The following is a 20,662-nucleotide window of genomic DNA, read 5'->3' as shown; positions in this document are numbered from 1 at the left end:
GAAACAATTTTTTCCGTGGTTGCCCAGGCCTACTATCCAACACTCTAAGCACTATGCCACACTACAATAAGGCTGCCCTAGGCTTTTTGGCCACATGTATTCAGAGAAAGTTTGCCATTGCCTTCCTCTTAGTCTCTAAGAAAGGAGTCAGAAAAGGGTAAACACAGGAAAGGCAAGATCAAGGTGCAGCCAAGGAGCTTTCTGTCCTCAACATGATCATGTCTCAGGTTGTCCTACATACCTCTTGCCATTGAGAGCCACCCTGGTGTACAGATCCAGGTGGACCCCAATTCCAGGTACAAGCTTCAGGTTTATCCTGGGAAGAGTCAGCTCCACAATCCGTAACCTGTAAGAAACATGCAGGCGACAGCTCATGAGGCATCTTATATGGTTCCAAGGATCCAATGCCTACCAACTGGACCCAAATCCATGTATATTGGAAATTGGAAGAGAGCTAACTACTGTCAAGTTTGACAGCCCTTTGTTCTATTTATTACCTGAGATGGAGTATTAGCACATAGCTTTCATGCAGATTGACATTTGCACATTACTGGGGTTAATTCCTCTTACTGACAAATATTTACTGGTTTCAAACTATAATTTCCAATGATTACATGTCACGTTGTGTGTCCACTTTTTTCTTGCCACCCTCTCTTCCACAATCTTCACAATGAAATGAGCATATCCATTGCACAATAGATACACACACATACATACAAGAACTGTATAATAAGACCTCTGTAACCATAGGATCCTTTTCTGCTGTTTAAAGTTTCAAAAGTTTTCATGATAGCATCATTGCCACAAGGACAGAAAACAAGACTTACCCTGTGAGCCCTTGGATGGTGGAAAGTAGACCTCCTTCTCCAAGGATGCCCAGGATGCCACCTCCACCCAGGAGGCCTCCATTGCCCAGTAGACCTCCATTCCCAAGGAGACCACCACCACCACCAAGTACCCCTGCAACGCCAAGCAGACCTCCATCACCCAAAAGACCTCCTGGCCCCAGCAGCCCACCAGCACCAGGACCTCCACCATTGCCACCAATAGCACTTGGAGCTCTATAGCCCCCCGGTCTCTGAGCCCCACCACCGCCTCCTCCTGCCCCTCCAAGCAAGCCCCCAGTGAGGCCACCAAGCAGTCCTCCCCCTCCTCCCCCAAGTAAGCCCCCCGTAAGACCTCCTAGGAGGCCTCCTCCACCACCACCACCAAGGAGGCCTCCTAGTAGACCACCATCACCATCACCACCACCACCACCACCACCACCACCACCACCACCACCTCCAATCGGCAGATCTGTCATAGCTCCTTGGAGGGCGTTGCTTTGGGCCATGGAGTTGGAGACAGCTGCAAAAGCAAACCACAGGAAATGAGTTCATTAGGAAGCAAAATATGACAGCCTCAGCAATCATCTCTAGTGGATAGGCTTGGGCGGTTTCGTTCGTTAATTTCGTAATTCATTATTAATTCGTATTTAAATTAGCATACGATCCAATATTGCGCCATGCAGGACTACTGTGAGGAGTAATTAAAAATCGAAACAATTTTTCCAATTTATTTCGTATTGTTTTGTAATTGTTTCGAAATTGGTTCAAAACTGTTTCGAAATTGTTTCGTAATTGTTTCGTAATTATTTCCGTATGTCTGGTGCAAGTTTTATAGTTGTTGTTTGTTTTATCAATGATAAAAAATAAACTATCACACCAACAGTCAACAACAGAGGGAGAGGGAAGCTTCAGAATTCCCCCCTGTCCCATTTGGGTTTTTTTTTAGCATATTACGCAATCGCGTCTGCCATTAACGAATCGATTCGTAATTTTACGAAATTTTTTATATTTCAAACTTTTTTAAAGGAAAATTTTGGAATTCTTTAAAAAAACGAAACGCAAGGGCCCCCCTAAAAACGAAATGAGTTTAGAACCAAATTTTTCCGTTGTTACCCAAGCCTACTAGTGGAATTATTTCCAGGAGAGCCTGTTGAGTTAAAGCCTAGTGGTCATTAGGGCTTGTCACACCACTTCTTTATGTTCCATTATTCCACTTGAACCCTGCTTCATCAGGTCTCAGTGTCATGAATAATTTTTAAACATTAAAAGGGTTATTTTATTCTGTTTTCAGTGAGCAGGTTGCATTAGGCACTTTCAGAGAAAGAAGTAGATACACAGACTCTATACAGCTACATTGGTTACAGAAGCAAAGGGAATATTACGTTTTACTCAGTGTATATGCACATACACACTCCCATGCATACATTAACATTACCATCCCTTCTTCCTTCTCATGGAGAAGAGAACCAAACGTAGGCCAGATTGCATTCCCTGCAAACCTGCAATTCTGCCAATACATCATCTTCTCCATCCCTTGGAGAAAGAGGTGGGTGTACAGAACCTGCATTCCTGCAGTCTGCCACACTTTTGGAGAGTAAAATGGTCTCTTATATAGTGATTTTTCTGCTGTTGTTGTTCCAAAAAGTTGTAAATGGCTGACAGGTTGTTTTTCCAGCTACAACATGCTGACTCCATCAGTTCCGGAAAGATGTTAGCTTTTCTTTCTTAACTGATATACTGGTTTTCCTTCTTAATGTAAGGAACCATTGTGTTTGTCCCTGGACATTTAAACATGTGGTTTACTCAAGAGTTAATCATTCTCTGGTCATGCCAGTAGTTCAGCAGTTCATGAAATTTGCATCTTTTTTTTTTTTTACAGTTTTCCACAATGCCCAATTTGCTTAGGATGGTGTCTTCAGGCTATTATAGGCCCAGTTATACACATTTCATACAACTTCATTCAATCCACACATCATATTTATCATATCAGGATGGTAGCTGATTGCTGCACCCTTGAGCATTTCCTCTTTACGAATATTCTTGGCATATACTTTCACCCTCGTTAATGATGCCATTGCCATCTCCTGTATTCAGTTCCTCACTACTACCTTGCTTTGTTTACTTTTTTAAAAATGGCATCCATAATAACACTACGATGGCACCAGATAGTAGATAGTGTTATAATGTTCTGACAATATAATGGCAAATGGGATTTTGAGGGATTTAAATATACTAGAAAAGCCATATCTCCTGACTGAGCAACAGAAGTGCTTTGGAGGCCTCTCTGATAGAGACTTTCTTGTGAATTCCTTTGAGAGAGACAACCTGGCCAAAACCAAATGGTGCCTACTAATGTATTATTGTTGTTGTGATGATGATGCCTTTCTCCCAGAATAGAGTTCAGAAGGACTATGTGAGTTATCTCCTCTAGCTCTCTGCTATGCAGGAATTCACTGCTAAAGTAACCCTGGAAGATGACCACCCAACTTCCATTTAAAGACCTCCAGAGATGGCAAGCCCACCATCTTCTGTCACTAGTCCTTTCAAAGCCCTATTTCCATTGACTTACCATTATGCAAGACACCCTTGTTGACCCTGATGACAACATCTGTTGGGAGCAGCTGCTGGCTCAGTGATGGAGAAAGCCAACCACAGAAGAAGACAAGGCACCAAACTGCTAACATCTTGGTTCTGGTCAAACCTGTTGAGATAAGGTTACCAGTCATAAATTTTCTCCTGAGCAAAAGAAAGATGAATAGGATCCATAGCAACACAGAAATAATCAATAATGAATATAAAAATGAGAGTATTTAGCTAATAATGACTAGATATTCCCATGATATAGAAGATCTATTCTGGATGTTCATCAGAACTTTGAAAGAGCTACCAAAGATGTTGAACCCTAGTCCCCATAACTATCCAAGGCGATGAGTCTTAGGTTCAGCATCTTAGACAATGTCTGTAAAGTTCAGACCAAAACACAGAGTGGTTCATGATGTTCACTCATCATGATGTTCATTCATCAATAATGAATATAAAAATGAGAGTATTTAGTTAATAGTGGCTAGATATTTCCATTATATAGAACATCTATTCTGGATGTTCATCAGAACTTTGAAAGAGCTACCAAAGATGTTGAACCCTAGTCCCCATAACTATCCAAGGCGATGAGTCTTAGGTTCAGCATCTTAGACAATGTCTGTAAAGTTCAGACCAAAACACAGAGTGGTTCATGATGTTCACTCATCATGATGTTCATTCATCAATAATGAATATAAAAATGAGAGTATTTAGTTAATAGTGGCTAGATATTTCCATTATATAGAACATCTATTCTGGATGTTCATCAGAACTTTGAAAGAGCTACCAAAGATGTTGAACCCTAGTCCCCATAACTATCCAAGTCGATGAGTCTTAGGTTCAGCATCTTAGACAATGTCTGTAAAGTTCAGACCAAAACACAGAGTGGATTCACTGTTCCAATTATGGTTCATGATGTTCACTGATCTCCAAAAAACCTTCTCTGTTTCAGTGGAGTCTTTCTTTCGGAAGTCAATGGAGAAATTTGGATTCCCCCAGGCCCTCCCAAAGGGTGGTTGCTGTGGCCTTAGCCTATGGCCACCTGGCCCTCTCACCTCTTTCTGGCTCTGGAAATAAAGAGGTGGCAACAGCCATTTATATGAGTGGCCAAAATGAGGAGGACCCAAACGGGATGCCAAGAACATTGAGATAATCAGTTTAGCATCATCATGGTCACAGTGTTGTTGGTTTGCCATATCATTTCATAAACTTTGAGAAGATTGTTGAGCAAGAGGTATCAAATGGACTTGAGGTTCCAGAATGCTGCCAATCTCTCTTTCTGGGCATTATTTGGCAGGAAGGATGGAGTGTGTGCCTGGCAAAGATCAGCCTTTCTTCGGAAGGAGGCTCAAATCCAATAGCTTCTTTAATCTTATGAACAATGCAGGCAAGAGGCTATCACTTTTCAATACTTATCTAAATGGATCTATTATGGAGATCAAGAATAGATTTCCTGTGCTCAGGATTCAGAATTGTCCTCCCAAGGCTCTATCAACAAGAGTTTGGAAAGAGATACATATTGGACTGTAAATCCTTAGAACTTCCTCCATTCTCAAAATCATGGAGGCTTCCAGAAGAGGCAATTCATTCTTGAGGGAGAAGGACAAATAACAAGATAATGGAGTGTTTGAATATCATGTGTACCATGGCTGCCAAACACTGATTTATGTAACATTCCAGCACTTTCTACATCATGGTTGGAACTCAAGGAACATTAATAAGTAGCTGATACTGAGTCAGGTCTCTGATCTACCTAGTCTTGCAGTGTGCAAAGGTCATCCCACAGATTGCATGCACCATCTCAAGACCTTTTCATGCCACCATTATGCCAGAGGGTCAAGAATTGCTGGCCAAAGGGTCCTAAACTCCCTTTCTTTGGGCTGTTGTAGGTTTTTCGGGCTATATGACCATGTTCTAGAGGCATTCTCTCCTGACGTTTTTGCTGCATGTATGGCAAGCATCTTCAGAGGTTATGAGGTCATTTCTTTGTGAAAATTTTCTTGTCTGAATGACTTGACATCCCATTGTAGATGAGTAACTGCATGAAGCATTGCTAACAACAAGACAGCAGGAGATGACAGGATCCCAGCTGAACTGTTTAAAATCTTGAAAGATGATGCTGTCAAGGTGATGCATGCCATATGCCAGCAAATATGGAAAATACAAGAACGGCCATTAGACTGGAAAAAATCAATTCATATCCCCATACCAAAAAGGGAAATGCTAAAGCAGGGTTCTCAACCTTCCTAATGCCATGACCCCTTAATACGCTTCCTCATGTTATGGTGACCCCCAACCATAAAATTAGTTTCGTTGCTACTTCATAACTCATTTTGCTGCTGTTATGAATAGTAACAGATTGGGGGAGGGTATTGATTTTATCCTGTGGGAGTTGTAGTTGCTGGGATTTATAGTTCACCAACAATCAAAGAGCATTCTGACCTCTACCAACGATGGAACTGAATCAAACTTGGCACACAGAATTCCCATGACCAACAGAAAATACTGGAAGGGTTTGGTGGACACTGACCTTGAGTTTTGGGAGTTGTAGTTTACCCACATCCAGAGAGAACTGTAGACTCAAACAATGATGGATCTGGACCAAACTTGGCACGAATTCTCAGTATGCCCAAATGTAAACACTAGTAGAGTTTGGGGGAAATAGACCTTGACATTTAGGAGTTGTAGTTACTGGGATTTATAGTTCACCTACAATCAAAGAGCATTTGAACCCTACCAAGGATTGAATTGGGCCAAACTTCCCACACAGAACCTCCATGACCAACAGAAAATACTGTGTTTTCTGGTGGCCTTTGGTGACCCCTCTGACACCCCCTCGTGACCTCTCCAGGGGTCCCGACCCCCAGGTTGAGGAACACTGTGCTAAAGACTGCTCAAACTTTTGTACAGTAGCCCTTATTTCTCCAGCAATACATGGAGAGAGAGTTGCTAGATGTACAAGCTGGGGTTTAGAAAAGGCAGAGTAACAAGAGACCAAATTGCCAATATCCGGATGCTGGATAATGGTGAAAGGCAGGGAGTGTCAGAAAAACATCTATTTCTGTTTTATTTACTGTTCTAAAGTCTTTGACTGTGTGATCATAATAAACTGTGGAAGGTTCTTGGTGGGATGGGCATCCCAAGCCCCCTTCCCTCTCTCCTGAGGAATCTGTACAAGGACCAAGGAGCAACAGTCAGAACTGACCATGGAACAACAGACTGGCGATTCCATCTGAACATGAGGAAGAACTTCCTGACTGTGAGAGCCGTTCAGCAGTAGAACTCCCTGCCCCGGAGTGTGGTGGAGGCTCCTTCTTTGGAAGCTTTTAAACAGAGGCTGGATGGCCATCTCTCAGGGGTGATTTGAATGCAATATCCCTGCTTCTTGGCAGAATGGGGTTGGACTGGATGGCCCAGGAGGTCTCTTCCAACTCTTTCATTCTATGATTCTATGATTCTATGATTCTATGACTGGTTTACGTTTGGGAAAGGTGTACGGCAGGGTTGTCTACTCTCACCCAACCTATTCAACTTGTATGCAGAACACATCATGCGATGTGTGGGGCTTGATGAATGCAAAGCTGGAGTTAAAATTGCTGGAAGAAACATTAACAACCTCAGATATGCAGGTGACACCACTCTGATGGCCGAAAGTGAGGAGGAGCTGAGGAGCCTTCTCATCAAGGTAAAAGAAGAAAGTGCAAAAGCTGGGTTGCAGCTAAACATAAAAAAAACCAAGATTATGGCAACAAGAATGATTGAGAACTGGGAAATAGAGGGAGAAAATGTGGAGGCCGTGACAGACTTTGTATTTCTAGGAGCAAAGATGACTGCAGATGCAGACTGTGGCCAGGAAATCAGAAGACGCTTCCTTCTTGGGAAGAGAGCAATGACCCATCTCGATAAAATAGTGAAGTGTAGAAACATCACATTGGCAACCAAGATCCGCATAGTTAAAGCAATGGTATTCCCCATAATCATCTACGGATGTGAGAGCTGGACCTTAGGGAAGGCTGAGCGAAGGAAGAGAGATGCTTTTGAGCTGTGGTGTTGGAGGAAAGTTCTGAGAGTGCCTTGGACTGCGAGAAGATCCAACCGGTCCATCCTCCAGGAAATAAAGCCCGACTGCTCATTGGAGGGAAGGAGACTAGAGACAAAGTTGAAGTCCTTTGGCCACATCATGAGGAGACAGCAAAGCCTAGAGAAGGGAATGATGCTGGGGAAAGTGGAAGGAAAAAGGAAGAGGGGCCAACCAAGGACAAGGTGGTTGGATGGTATCCTTGAAGTGACTGGATTCACCTTGAAGGAGCTGGGGGTGGTGACGACCGACAGGGAGCTCTGGCTTGGGATGGTCCAGGAGGTCACAAAGAGTCAGAAGCAACTGAATGAATAAACAACAACAACAAAGGTCTGCCTCTAAACTGTTCTGGTCATTGAGAGACTAGCCATGAACTGACACCTAGACCCAATGCAGGGAATTTGGTGATGGTGGAAAGATTTAAGTAATGTGGTGAGATGCAGCTTTTTCCAGATAAATATTAAATTTTAGGGATTTTTCTGTCCTTTACTGTAAGTAAGCATTTTCTGAAGCATCCACCAAACTGATAATACAGCTGATGAGGTGCCCATTTTGACACGTCTGGATTCTGTTTACAGCCAAGACCTTTTGACAATTGATACGAAGATTAACTTCAGCCGCAGACTACACCAGGTCTCAATGGGACCTTTGTTTGGACAAACTGAACAGCTAATACCCCATTCAGATAAACTCTGCAGTTAATCCCCAGTTTAAACAAGGATCCTTGCACAACCAGAGAGGTTGGCTTTCTAAAACAAAAGGAGTTTCAACATTCATCAGCTCAATTTCTCCTGATAAAAAGGGGGAAATGGCATCACTTCTCCTTTGTACAACTTCTCCCAGGGTCATAGGTGCTGATTTTAATCCCATGTGTCCACAGATTACATTAACGGCTCACATTATATTAGGAGAAGGAGTGGTATGTTACTTTATTGTTTGAATATATATTTAAAAATATCGAGAACAGATCATTTTGTCAATGCCAAACTCTTCAAAATTTGGCTATGGTTCTGCAGGCTGTTTGCATAGTGGAAATCTATACCTGTGTAATTAAATGGGGCTTGCTCAAGTCCAGCCATCTTCTGAAAGTCAACATTGTGAGATTAGGGGTGCATCTAGACTCCACTTTAATTGTCATGGCTCAATGCTATGGAATTATGGGATTTGTTGTTTGGTATCACCAGCATTCTTTGGTAGGTAAATCCATAATTCCCAGGATCCCATCATATTGGAGCATGGCGCATGATTCGACAAGGTCCCCCATGACCTTCTGGCAAGGAAACTAGTCCAATGTGGGCTAGGCAAAACTATGGTGAGGTGGATCTGTAAGTGGTTAAGTGGACGAACACAGAGAGTGCTCACTAATGCTTCCTCTTCATCTTGGAAAGAAGTGATGAGCGGAGTGCCGCAGGGTTCCGTCCTGGGCCCGGTCCTGTTCAACATCTTTATTAACGACTTAGATGAAGGGCTAGAAGGCAGGATCATCAAGTTTGCAGACGACACCAAATTGGGAGGGATAGCCAATAGTCCAGAGGACAGGAGCAGAATTCAAAACGATCTTGACAGATTAGAGAGATGGGCCAAAACTAACAAAATGAAGTTCAACAGTGACAAATGCAAGATACTCCACTTTGGCAGAAAAAATGAAATGCAAAGATACAGAATGGGGGACAATGCCTGGCTCGAGAGCAGTACGTGTGAAAAAGATCTTGGAGTCCTCGTGGACAACAAGTTAAACATGAGCCAACAATGTGATGTGGCGGCAAAAAAAGCCAATGGGATTTTGGCCTGCATCAAGAGGAGCATAGTGTCTAGATCTAAGGAAGTCATGCTACCCCTCTATTCTGCTTTGGTTAGACCACATCTGGAATATTGTGTCCAATTCTGGGCACCACAATTCAAGAGAGATATTGACAAGCTGGAATGTGTCCAGAGGAGGGCGACTCAAATGATCAAGGGTCTGGAGAACAAGCCCTATGAGGAGCGGCTTGGGGAACTGGGCATGTTTAGCCTGAAGAAGAGAAGGTTGAGAGGAGATATGATAGCCATGTATAAATATGTGAGAGGAAGCCACAGGGAGGAGGGAGCAAGCTTGTTTTCTGCTTCCTTGGAGACTAGGACGCAATGGAACAATGGCTTCAAACTACAAGAGAGGAGATTCCATCTGAACATGAGGAAGAACTTCCTGACTGTGAGAGCCGTTCAGCAGTGGAACTCTCTGCCCTGGAGTGTGGTGGAGGCTCCTTCTTTGGAAGCTTTTAAGCAGAGGCTGGATGGCCATCTGTCAGGGGTGATTTGAATGCAATATTCCTGCTTCTTGGCAGAATGGGGTTGGACTGGATGGCCCAGGAGGTCTCTTCCAACTCTTTGATTCTATGATTCTATCTAGAACTGGCCTTGGTTTCTCCCTGTGGCTATGGACTGCAGATATGCTTTCCTGGGCACTTGCCACAGCATTAAAGAGGACAATAATATCATCCCCAGGAACTTAGACCCGTAGAATCAAAGAGTTGGAAGAGTTGTTCAAAAGGCATTAAAGTCAAGGAAAAACATATACACATACAGTAAATGCTGAAAATGATATATTTTATTGACTGCAGAAGAGCCAGTTGACAAAGATAAGCATTGTTTCTTCCCTGGATCAGAGAAGGTCTATAGTTCAAGGAGAAACTGAAATGAGGATACGGTTGATGTTTCTTCCATGATGTCAGATGAAACAACCAGAAAGGAGATATAGTCTACCATGAAGCTTCTTCTGCAGCAACGTGGATCCATCTATGGAAGCTTTGGAGCTAGTGGTGCCACAATGTTGTTCTGTCAAACATGGCAAGGGAAAGGAAAAGAGTTAGCTTCAACCAACTAAAATCCATCAGGTTTCTCTGATGGTGATGATGATGTTTGAGAACATTTACCCCATGAGCACCCAGTCCTAACCAGAGCCTGGAAATGGGGGTTGCTCAGAAGTCTCCAGTTTTCATGAATCATCCCCAGGAGGGAAACAGGGATGCATTTGTTTTCCTTTTGGGTGGGCTTAGCTTTAGAAAGAGGAGAGCGTAGGGTGCAAACCTTCAGCTCAACAAGTAGAGCAGCTGCTTGCTACTACTGTATTTACTCAAGTCTAAAGCACCTTTCATTGCTAAATGACATTGTCTGGGCAGTCTACGAAGCATTGTTCCAAGCAGCATGAAGTGGCTGTGGGCAAGACATCCCAGCTGGGGACAGAGGAGGGAGAGGTGTGATGAATATGTTGAATGTATTAAATGAAATTGTATGAAAGTTGTATGGTTGGGCCTATATAACCAGAAGATACAATCCGAAGAAGATTGAGGTAATTTTTCTGCTTCTTGGCAGGGGGTTGGACTGGATGGCCCACGAGTCTCTTCTAACTCAATGATTCTATGATTCTATGGAATGTAAAATTGGCATTATGGAAAACTGCAAAAGGCTGATGAAGGAAAACGACTAAACAGCTGGACTGCTGAAAATGATTAACTCTGTGGTGGAAAACAACATGTTTACATTACCCGAGACAATTACTCTTTTAAGCTAAGGAATTCGAACAATTTGCTCTATAATAGAACTTTTTTATTCCAAAATTAAGTCAGATCTACAATGGACCGTGGGGTCTGGTCACCCACTGCTTTGTCTTAGGAGGAAGAGGGTGTATTCATAGAATGGCGGATTTGCTGGGAATGCAATCTGGTCTACGTGCAGATCTCTGCTCCAGGAGCAGGAAGAAGAGATGGTAATGTATCCATGGTGAATGAATTGATGTTTATGTATATGTGAATGTTGTGCAAAATGTAATATCCCCTTGTTTGTGTACCCACCATTACCATGAGGTCTCTTCCAACTCTTTGATTCTATGATTCTATGTTAATGGTTTTGATGCTTTAACTTGCAAAGCCTTCCAAGACTATGGCTCGACACAGTTCACTTCCTCTTTCCATCCCAGTTATTGCAGCTTGGAAGTTTGCCCTCCACTCTGCTTTGCATCCCCTTTCTGGCCAATTCCATTCTGCCAGGTTGGAAGACACAGCTGAAACACTCCTGAAAGATGCCCATCCAACTTCCAAAGAAGGAAGGTCCACCACCTTTTGAGTCAATCTATTCCACAGCTGAACCACAGTGGAAAAGGACTTTTGAATGTTTAGGTGGAGTCTCTTTCCACTCAGAAACTGCTCTGGTAATCAAAACACTGATTTTTTGGATAGGAAAATGAATACTGGGACAGAACATATCCATTCTTAGACAAATTTGAAACCCTGACTGTCCACATGCTTTGCATCAATCATTTAAAGTACCCAAATATTAAATCCAGGGATTTGAAAACAAAATACAGATGAATTTCTTCCAAAATTTGGAGATAAAAACCTGAACCCATCCAGTATCCTTTGATGGGGTGGTTTCTCTATCTACCTTACAACCAAATCAGTTTATGCTGCTTAAAATGAGAACAATATCAATTGAAAGACATACAATTAATTTAAACAGTCAAAAAGCCTACTAAACAATTGAAAGCCTTCGAGAAAACCATTGAATAGTTTGAAAAGTTAAAGTTTTCAAAGTGTTATGGTTCAGGGAATCACAGATCTGTGTGTTCAGCTGTCCCAGACAGTGGTTGACCACCAATGGAGAACACATTTCCAGAAATGAACAATTGAGTGCTTACCCCAAGGATACTGGCTGGACCATCAGGATAACTCAAATCCAGGATCTTCAGAAGAGGCAATGCTGCTGGATCCAGGGTGTCTACAACAAACCAAAGCAAAAAAGGGTAAATGTAAACCTGGGCTGATGAACTTCAAAGATATACCTTTGACGATAACATTGTTAGCTTGGCTGGACCATACAAATGTGTATATATATGGTTTTGCACATGCATTGCAATTTTTTAAATTTTTTTAGTGTTTTAAGTCTCTTCCACTGTGTTTTCCAGTGTCTTTATGAGTGATGGGCACTTCTTGGCCTGATAGGTGTATTGTGTCCAAATTTGGTGTCAATTCGCTCAATAGTTTTTGAGTTATATTAATCCCACAAATGAACATTGCATTTTTATTTATATACTAGCTGTACCCGCCACGCGTTGCTGTGGCCAACCTTCCCTCCCCTTTCTCTCCTTCCTTCCCTCTTTCCTTCCTTTCCTCTTTTTCTTTTCCTATTTCTCTTCTTTCTTCCATCTCTACCTGTTTCTTTTCTTCCTTTCTTTGCTCTTTGGTTACATCCTTCCTTCCTTCCTTCCTTCCTTCCTTCCTTCCTTCCTTCCTTCCTTCCTTGTGACCACTCTCACAACCACCATGTCAGGCTACACAGAGAAGCCATTGAAATCCACAAACATGTGGACAATTTCAACAGAAAGGAAGAAACCATGAAAATGAACAAAATCTGGCTACCAGTATTAAAAAACTCTAAAATTGCAACAGCAAAACAGCAGAGGGAAAAAAATCAGGGACATCCAATCACCTTTCAAGAAGAGTTTGCTCCAGGCACAGTCAGCCCATTATATGCTAATCAGGTGGTCAGTTGAAAGATTCACACCTAGCCCAACTTACAAAAGCCCTTTGTCTCACCCTGGTCATTCCACAGATATATAAACCCCCTTTTTTCCCAGTTCCAGCAGACCTCACCTCTGAGTTTGCTTGCCATAGATGCAGGCGAAACGTCAGGAGAAATGCCTCTAGAACATGGCCATATAGCCCAAAAAACCCACAAGAACTGAGTGGGCAAGAGTCGTTTAGGCCACTTCAATGGCGAGAGTCAATTATGCCATTAAGAGGACTCTAATGCTCATCTATAGCTATTCTTGCACATCAGTACTCCCCAGCCAATGTCCCCATTTACAGCAGGATGGCTAAGTCATTTTGTCGGACCCACCACATACTTTCATATATTTTATCCATGCATTGAATGTATGTCCCACCTTGTTCCCAGTATCACTTACTTAAGCAGATTCAGGACATTTCCAAGCAGATATTTCTTGTCTCTCAATATATCTTCAAGCAGATCTTCCTTGTCTCCTAAGAGACCTCCAAGCAGACCTTTGTTGCCTCCTAAGACACCTCCAAGCAGATCTCTTCTTTGCCGTCCTAAGAGGCCACTGAACAGACCACTTTGTTTGTCCAGGGTGCCACCAGTTGAACTTCCTTGAATTCCTCTTACAATAACTTCTCCAAAGACTCTTTTGAGGATTCCCTTCAACACCTGAGAGACTGCTGTAGAAAGTTGATAACGTTTTGAATAAGAGCTGGAAAGTCAACAAAGTAAAACTGTGTTCCAGCTATATTTTCCACCATCACTACTGATGCCCCCACCACTCCCACCCCCCACTTTTCTTCCCAAGGTTATGTTGCCTTTGACTAAACTGACTCCTGACTTTATAGGCAACCTTTTACTCCATTTTTGTCCCATGAGATAATCTGGTTGGAATCATCAATTATATACATATGGGGTAAACGTATCTATAAGCTACGTGCAACAAGGACACATTTTTAGTGGCACAGAAGCAGGCCATGAAGCTTGGCACTGCCAGGTTAATGACATTGGCATTCCCTTGCAATGAATGATGATTAATTAGCAGTGTCCATAGTGCCAAGACAAACGCACTGATGGTTTCAGCACCAACACATTGTGAACCATTTCAGTGTCAAAAGCACGGTTATTGTGCAAAATATATACATCCCAATATGAAAATTGAAAGAGATACAAATACTAACCTCTTCTAATGTCTTCTGAATTCACCACGGCTGTCACGGGGCTTCCTTCTTGTGCCACAGCTTCCTGGAAGGGCAGGACGCCACACAGGAGAAGGATGGTCAAAATCTTGAGCATCTTGACTTGAGAATCATAGAATCATAGAATCAAAGAGTTGGAAGAGACCTCATGGGCCATCCAGTCCAACCCCATTCTGCCAAGAAGCAGGAATATTGCATTCAAATCACCCCTGAGAGATGGCCAGCCAGCCTCTGTTTAAATGCCTCCAAAGAAGGAGCCTCCACCACACTCCGGGGCAGAGATTCCACTGCTGAACGGCTCTCACAGTCAGGAAGTTCTTCCTCATGTTCAAATGGAATCTCCTTTCTTGTAGTTTGAAGCCATTGTTCCTTGTCCTAATCTCCAAGGAAGCAGTAAACAAGTTTGCTCCCTCCTCCCTGTGGCTTCCTCTCTTCCAATATGGAATTGGAAAGGGACTCAGGGCCACCAAGCCCATCCTCTTCTGCAAAGCAGGAATCTATAATACAAGCCCTCCTGACAGATGGCCATTATCCAGCCTCTGTTTATGAACCTCCAGAGAAGGAAGGCAGCTCCACCAAACCTCCAGGCACCAGATTCCCCTGGAGAATGCCTTGGACCTTCAGGAAGCTTTCCCTAATATTTACATTGGAATTTCTTTTCCTGGAGTCTGAATTCATGGGGGCATCAAATGAATGCAGTTTGTCAAATGAATGCAGTTTGACACAGTGGAATTGCTGTGTCTCAATACTATGGAAGTTGTAGTTTTATAAGGTCTTTAGCCTTCTCTGCCAAAGAGCACTGGTTCTTCGCCAAACTCCAACTCTCAGGATACCACTACGTTGAGCCATGAAAGTTTAAGTGGTGTCAATATGCATCTGCCATGTAGATGAAGGCTAAATGTAAATTTCATGGAGTCAGTAGGGTTTTTTCAACATGGAACCAGCAATTTAGATGAGAAGAAAATCCCACTAATGTTGAATGTATTGTCACAGGCTTTCATGGCCGGAATCACTGGGTTGTTGTAGGTTTTTTTGGGCTATATGGCCATTATCTCCTGACATTTCACCTGCATCTATGGCAAGCATCCACTACCTCTGAAAATGCTTACCATAGATGCAAGCGAAACATCAGAAGAGAATGCTTCTATAACATGGCCATATAGCTCAAAAAAACCTACAACAACCCACTAATGTTCATTTTAGCTCCCGTTGTGATCATATATGAAACTGACCCACTCAAAGTCAGATTTCCGTACCTGAAACCCATTCCTGCTTAACCATCTAGCAAGAGGATGAATGTACGTTGTGTTGATTGCAATAAATACATGAATTAATGCCTAGCCCTTGAAAGATCAATCTTGAGTTGGGAAATCAAACTGGTTGGTTCATTTTGGGAGAAGCAACCTTTTTGCAAGAGAGTCAAGCTGAGCTCCCGTTGGATCCTGACCTTACTCACCTGTCGGCTTTGCAAGGTGTCCCCAAATTGTTGTCCTCTGTGGAGGAAGACATTGTGAGCCAAGAGTGGACACCCCTTATATACGAAATATCTTCATTAATAATGATGAAAACCCTCTCTTTGTGGAAACCCGTGATATTTGCTTGGGTATAAAATAGAATTACTGAGTGTAGTACAAATATTTATAAATTTGAAAAGGATGGCAAATTGTTATGTAAGAATGTATGGAACACCTCAGCAGGGGCATTTGGCTCAGGATTGATCTTGGATGCCAGTTTCCAGTGGAGAGAGTCAAAGATCATGATGACCCAGAACAATGTCAAGATCTTGGATGAGATTCCAGAGGTTGGCTTTGATTCAGCCATGGATTGGAACAGAAAGAATTGGTGCAAACTTGTATCAGAATAGAGTGATATTGACTGTTTATTTCATGTTCAACCCTATGAGATCCATACTTACTTACTTACTTATTTTCTCCTCCATTAATTTTTCTCTTTTCCTGTCCTTTTTTGGTAGAATCATAGAATCTTAGAGTTGGAAGAGAACTCATGGGCCATCCAGTCCAACCCCATTCTGCCAAGAAGCAGGAATGTTGCATTCAAATCACCCCTGACAGATGACCATCCACTCTCAGTTTAAAAGCTTCCAAAGAAGGAGCCTCCACCACACTCCGGGGCAGAGAGTTCCACTGCTGAACGGCTCTCACAGTCAGGAAGTTCTTCCTCATGTTCAGATGGAATCTCCTCTCTTGTAGTTTGAAGCCATTGTTCCGCATCCTAGTCTCCAAGGAAGCAGAAAACAAGCTTGCTCCCTCCTCCCTGTGGCTTCCTCTCACATATTTATACATGGCTATCATATCTCCTCTCAGCCTTCTCTTCTTCAGTCTAAAAATGCCATCTCCTTAAGCCACTCCTCATAGGGCTTGTTCTCCAGACCCTTGATCATTTTAGTCGCCTTCCTGTGGACACATTCCAGCTTAGAGTCAATATCTCTCTTGAATTGTGGTGCCCAGAATTGGACACAATATTTCAGGTGTGGTCTAACCAAAGCAGAATAGAGGGGTAGCTTCTCACTGTAATGTTTCCTCCCCCTACCCTCCTTGGATCTTCTCAATCCTTGTCAGTTCTTGTCTCGCCCCTTTGGCCACCGTCTTCTGGCACTCTCCTTCTCCTCCTTGCCTTCCTCCATTGCTGTCTTCCTGCTCCATGTCACCTGCTGCAGCTGTCTCCCGTCTCCACGTCGTCCTCTTTTACCACTTCCCCTGCCGCAATCGAACAGCTAATACCCCATTCAGATAAACTCTGCTGTTGACCCCCAGTTTGAATAAGGATTCTTGCACAACCAGAGGGGTTGCCTTTCTAAAACAAAAGGAGTTTTGACACACACCGGCTCTATTTCTCCTTGTAAAAAGGGAGAAATGGCATAACTTCTCTTCCAGAGTCCCTTCCAGAGTCATTGGTGCTGACTTTAATTCCATGTGTCTATGAATTACATTAATGGCTCACATTATCATCATCATCATCATCATCATCATCATCACCACTTTATTTCTTAATTAGTCGCTCTCCACCAAGGTGCTCCGAGCGACTTACAATTTAAAATAGCTTATACACAATATAAAAACATTCAATATAAAAACATTCAACATAAAAACATTCAACATAAAATCATTCAGCAGTGACTATGGCAAAATTTGATCCGATTACTCAAATGCACAACCAAACAGCCGAGACTTGAGTGCCTTTACAAAAGGTCGCAACTCTGACATTGCTCTAATGTATGGAGGCAATGAGTTCCACAGAATTGGAGCATTGATCGAAAAAGCTCTACGCCTTGTAGCTTCCAAATGTGCCTCCCTAAGACCCGGGACGTATAGGAGATTTTCCTGGGTGGATCGAGGTGACCACTGATGGGGAAAAGGAATGAGGCGGTCCCTAAAGATATAAAGGTCCTTGGCCATTTTGAGCTCTCAATGACAGGATCAGGAACTTGTAGGAGATCCGATGTTCTATTGGTAGCCAATGCAGTTGTTGCAGAATCGGTGTAATATGGGATCATAGAATCATAGAATCAAAGAGTTGGAAGAGACCTCCTGGGCCATCCAGTCCAACCCCATTCTCCCAAGAAGCAGGAATATTGCATTCAAATCACCCCTGACAGATGGCCATCCAGCCTCTGTTTAAAAGCTTCCAAAGAAGGAGCCTCCACCACACTCTGGGGCAGAGAGTTCCAATGCTGAACAGCTCTCACAGTCAGGAAGTTCTTCCTCATGTTCAGATGGAATCTCCTCTCTTGTAGTTTGAAGCCATTGTTCCACGTCCTAGTCTCCAAGGAAGCAGAAAACAAGCTCCCTCCCTCCTCCTTGTGGCTTCCTCTCACATATTTATACATGGCTGTCCGGGAGTCCCAAGCCACCTCTGGTTTTCTTGTCAATCAAATTATCATATTTTATTCTTGGTCTTCCCCCGGCCCATATGAATTTTAATATCTCTTTCTTCCATTTTACAAAAAGTATTTGACTTCTAATTATTGGGAGATTTTGAAAAAGAAACGTCAATTTTGGTAATATATTCATCTTAACTAAAGAGATGCTGAAAAGGTGTGTTTAGGGATGTCACCTGGATATCATCATGAGCACATACTGGAAATACATGGTTTGATTCAAGATCTCAACTGGTGGCATTTTCTGTCTGGCATTTTACAGTTGGATCTCCAACTTCACAGGTCTGAATTTTGCAAATTTGATTGTTTTCAGATTCAATTATGTTCTTTCTAGGAATCGCTAGACTTTGCAATGCTACTTTGTGATACTGCAGAAGACCTTGGCCATAAAATCTCACTGGAGGACTCCGAGATTCCTGGAGATGATGTTTTCTCTAGGAAGCTCTAGGTCTTCCAGTGCAATTCTGTTAGATAGAAATGGCACAGCATTTCTATTCTTGGGGGGGGGGGGGGGAATACTGTTTGATGAATATGTGGTAAATTGATAGCACCTGGGTGTGACTGTGAATGCCATGATGCAATGCCTAAGAGGATGTAGTAATGGCTGAGTCATAATCATGTGAGGGTGATTGCAAAGCCAGTGTCTCTTACTGATGACCTGTCAGCAGGTGTCTATTAGAGTTGGTTAGGTTAACTTCGTTAAAACCTTAAATTCATTAAAATCTATTGAATTTGGTCTTTTGAATCAATTTTGAACCATGCAGGAAAAGTAAGAGGTGTAATTACAATTTGAACCACTTACCCTTTTTATTCATAAATATTTCGTAATATTCAGAAGTCCCCCCAGGTTATTTTAATTTTCACAAGCATTAAGCAACTTTTGTAAAGTTTGGCTTCCCCTTCCAGACGATGCAAAGGAGGGATGAGGTGGGCGTGCCTAAGCACAGCCATTGTTTAGTTTGTGCAGGGAAGGCCCCCAATGGCAGAGATTGCAAAAGGCCCTGTTGTTAAACTACATTTCCCACCCCGCCTTGCTGCGCATTCACCAAAATGTCCGATCAGCAGGCTCCTCCTCCTCCTCCTCCTTTTCTGCATTACCAGCTGGAGCTCTGGAGTTTGCATTCAAACCAAGTTTTCCTCACTCCCTTGAGACTACTCAATCTCAAGGTTTGGGTGCTTTCTGTTATAGATCAGTGGCACTAAAGGTTGATTGGGATATTGGTTAAAGCGACCAATTTTGGAAAGGAAGGAGAACCTGTCAGAAGGACCTTCCTTCCTTCCTTCCTCCCCTCCCTCCCCTCCCTCCGTCCTTTCTTCCTTCATTCCCTCTCCTGCCTCCCTCCCTCCAGGTGGATCAGGCAGATCTTATCGAGGAACCACTTCCAACTGCTTTGCCTCAATGCTACACAATCCTGGTGTTTTGGATTTCCACTCCCATTATTCCTAACAGCCTGAAGCCCACTGCCAGGCTGAAGTCTGGCAGCGGGAGCCAATTGGCACCTGAGGGGGTGTTGCTGCCTCCTCCTCCTCAGCATTGACAGCCAAGGCAGGTGTGGAGTGGAAGATCCCCTCAGTCAGGAGTGGCCTGAGTGGAAGAGCCCTGAAGTTTCCCTAGTGCTAGTGCTGAAGTTTCCTACTGCACATGTGTATCTGCCATTAACGAAGCTGTTTCGGAAGTTTCGGAAAGTTTTGGGGAAGATATTATTTTAAAGGAAATGACTTTAGAATTGAACCACCAGCTGAAACAAGTTTTGAACCTTTTTTTTATCAAACAAGCCTAGTGGCTATATAAGAAGGATGAAATAATCCATCTTTCTCTCTCCTGTGTGACTCGGTGAAAGTATCTGCCTATGTGGTATGTGACTATGTGATGACTCTAATTGTTTGCAGGTACAAAGAAAGTGGATCTGCATATCCTGTTTGTATATTTGTATATCATGCAACATTGAAGATTACAGACTCTGAATATGTTGGATGACACCTGTATAGGTATATTCAGGAGCTGACAGTTGGACCCTGCTGATAGACAGGTTGACACACATTTTTGCTGTGAAAGGTCTCTGCTGTATTTTCCTTGCTTCTGGGACACTTGCTATCCAGCTTGCAGCAGTTCAGGGAGGTCATGATTTGGAAACTATAAATCACTTCATGTACTAGCAAATCCCATGACAAATTATTGGGAAAGGTGACTACAGAATCATATTGAAGGACTTGGGGATTCTTCAAGAAAACAACATCTCTAGGAAACTCTAGGTCCTTCAGTGCAATTTTGGGGGAAGTTCAACATGGAGTCATAACGGAAGACCCAGAGATTCCTAAAGATGTGTTTTTTCAGGTGAAAGAACAGGTTTTTAATGGGGTTTCCTCACTTTTTGAAGTAGGCCTGCACCTATAATCCTTAACCTGAGCTAATATGGAGGGCTGACCGTACATGGGCAACACATGCTGAGACTGGACTTGTTCAAAAGGCATTAAAGTAGAGGAAAAACATATACACATACAGTAAATGCTGAAAATGATATATTTTATTGACTGCAGAAGAGCTGGT

The 20,662-nt window shown here is 42.8% G+C and overlaps 1 protein-coding gene across 1 annotated transcript in view; it reads right to left on the bottom strand.

Annotated features, from left to right (window-relative positions):
* LOC132772738 (BPI fold-containing family B member 4-like) overlaps nucleotides 1-16,879 on the bottom strand; it is a 36,618-nt gene extending 19,739 nt beyond the window's left edge. The window contains exons 1-6 of the mRNA XM_067467126.1: nucleotides 16,767-16,879; nucleotides 15,673-15,709; nucleotides 14,199-14,262; nucleotides 3,397-3,528; nucleotides 828-1,347; nucleotides 242-346 (exon numbers count right to left, since the gene is read on the bottom strand). Coding sequence (XP_067323227.1) covers nucleotides 242-346; nucleotides 828-1,347; nucleotides 3,397-3,528; nucleotides 14,199-14,262; nucleotides 15,673-15,709; nucleotides 16,767-16,879 — 971 coding nt within the window. The remainder of the gene's footprint in view (nucleotides 1-241; nucleotides 347-827; nucleotides 1,348-3,396; nucleotides 3,529-14,198; nucleotides 14,263-15,672; nucleotides 15,710-16,766) is intronic.
* Nucleotides 16,880-20,662: the final 3,783 nt, after the last annotated feature.

Source organism: Anolis sagrei, chromosome 4, assembly GCF_037176765.1.
Source record: "Anolis sagrei isolate rAnoSag1 chromosome 4, rAnoSag1.mat, whole genome shotgun sequence".
NCBI classification, from domain to species: Eukaryota; Metazoa; Chordata; class Lepidosauria; order Squamata; family Dactyloidae; genus Anolis; species Anolis sagrei.
The sequence above is the reverse complement of the archived record's forward strand: the minus strand, read 5'-3'. Positions and strand labels throughout refer to the sequence as shown.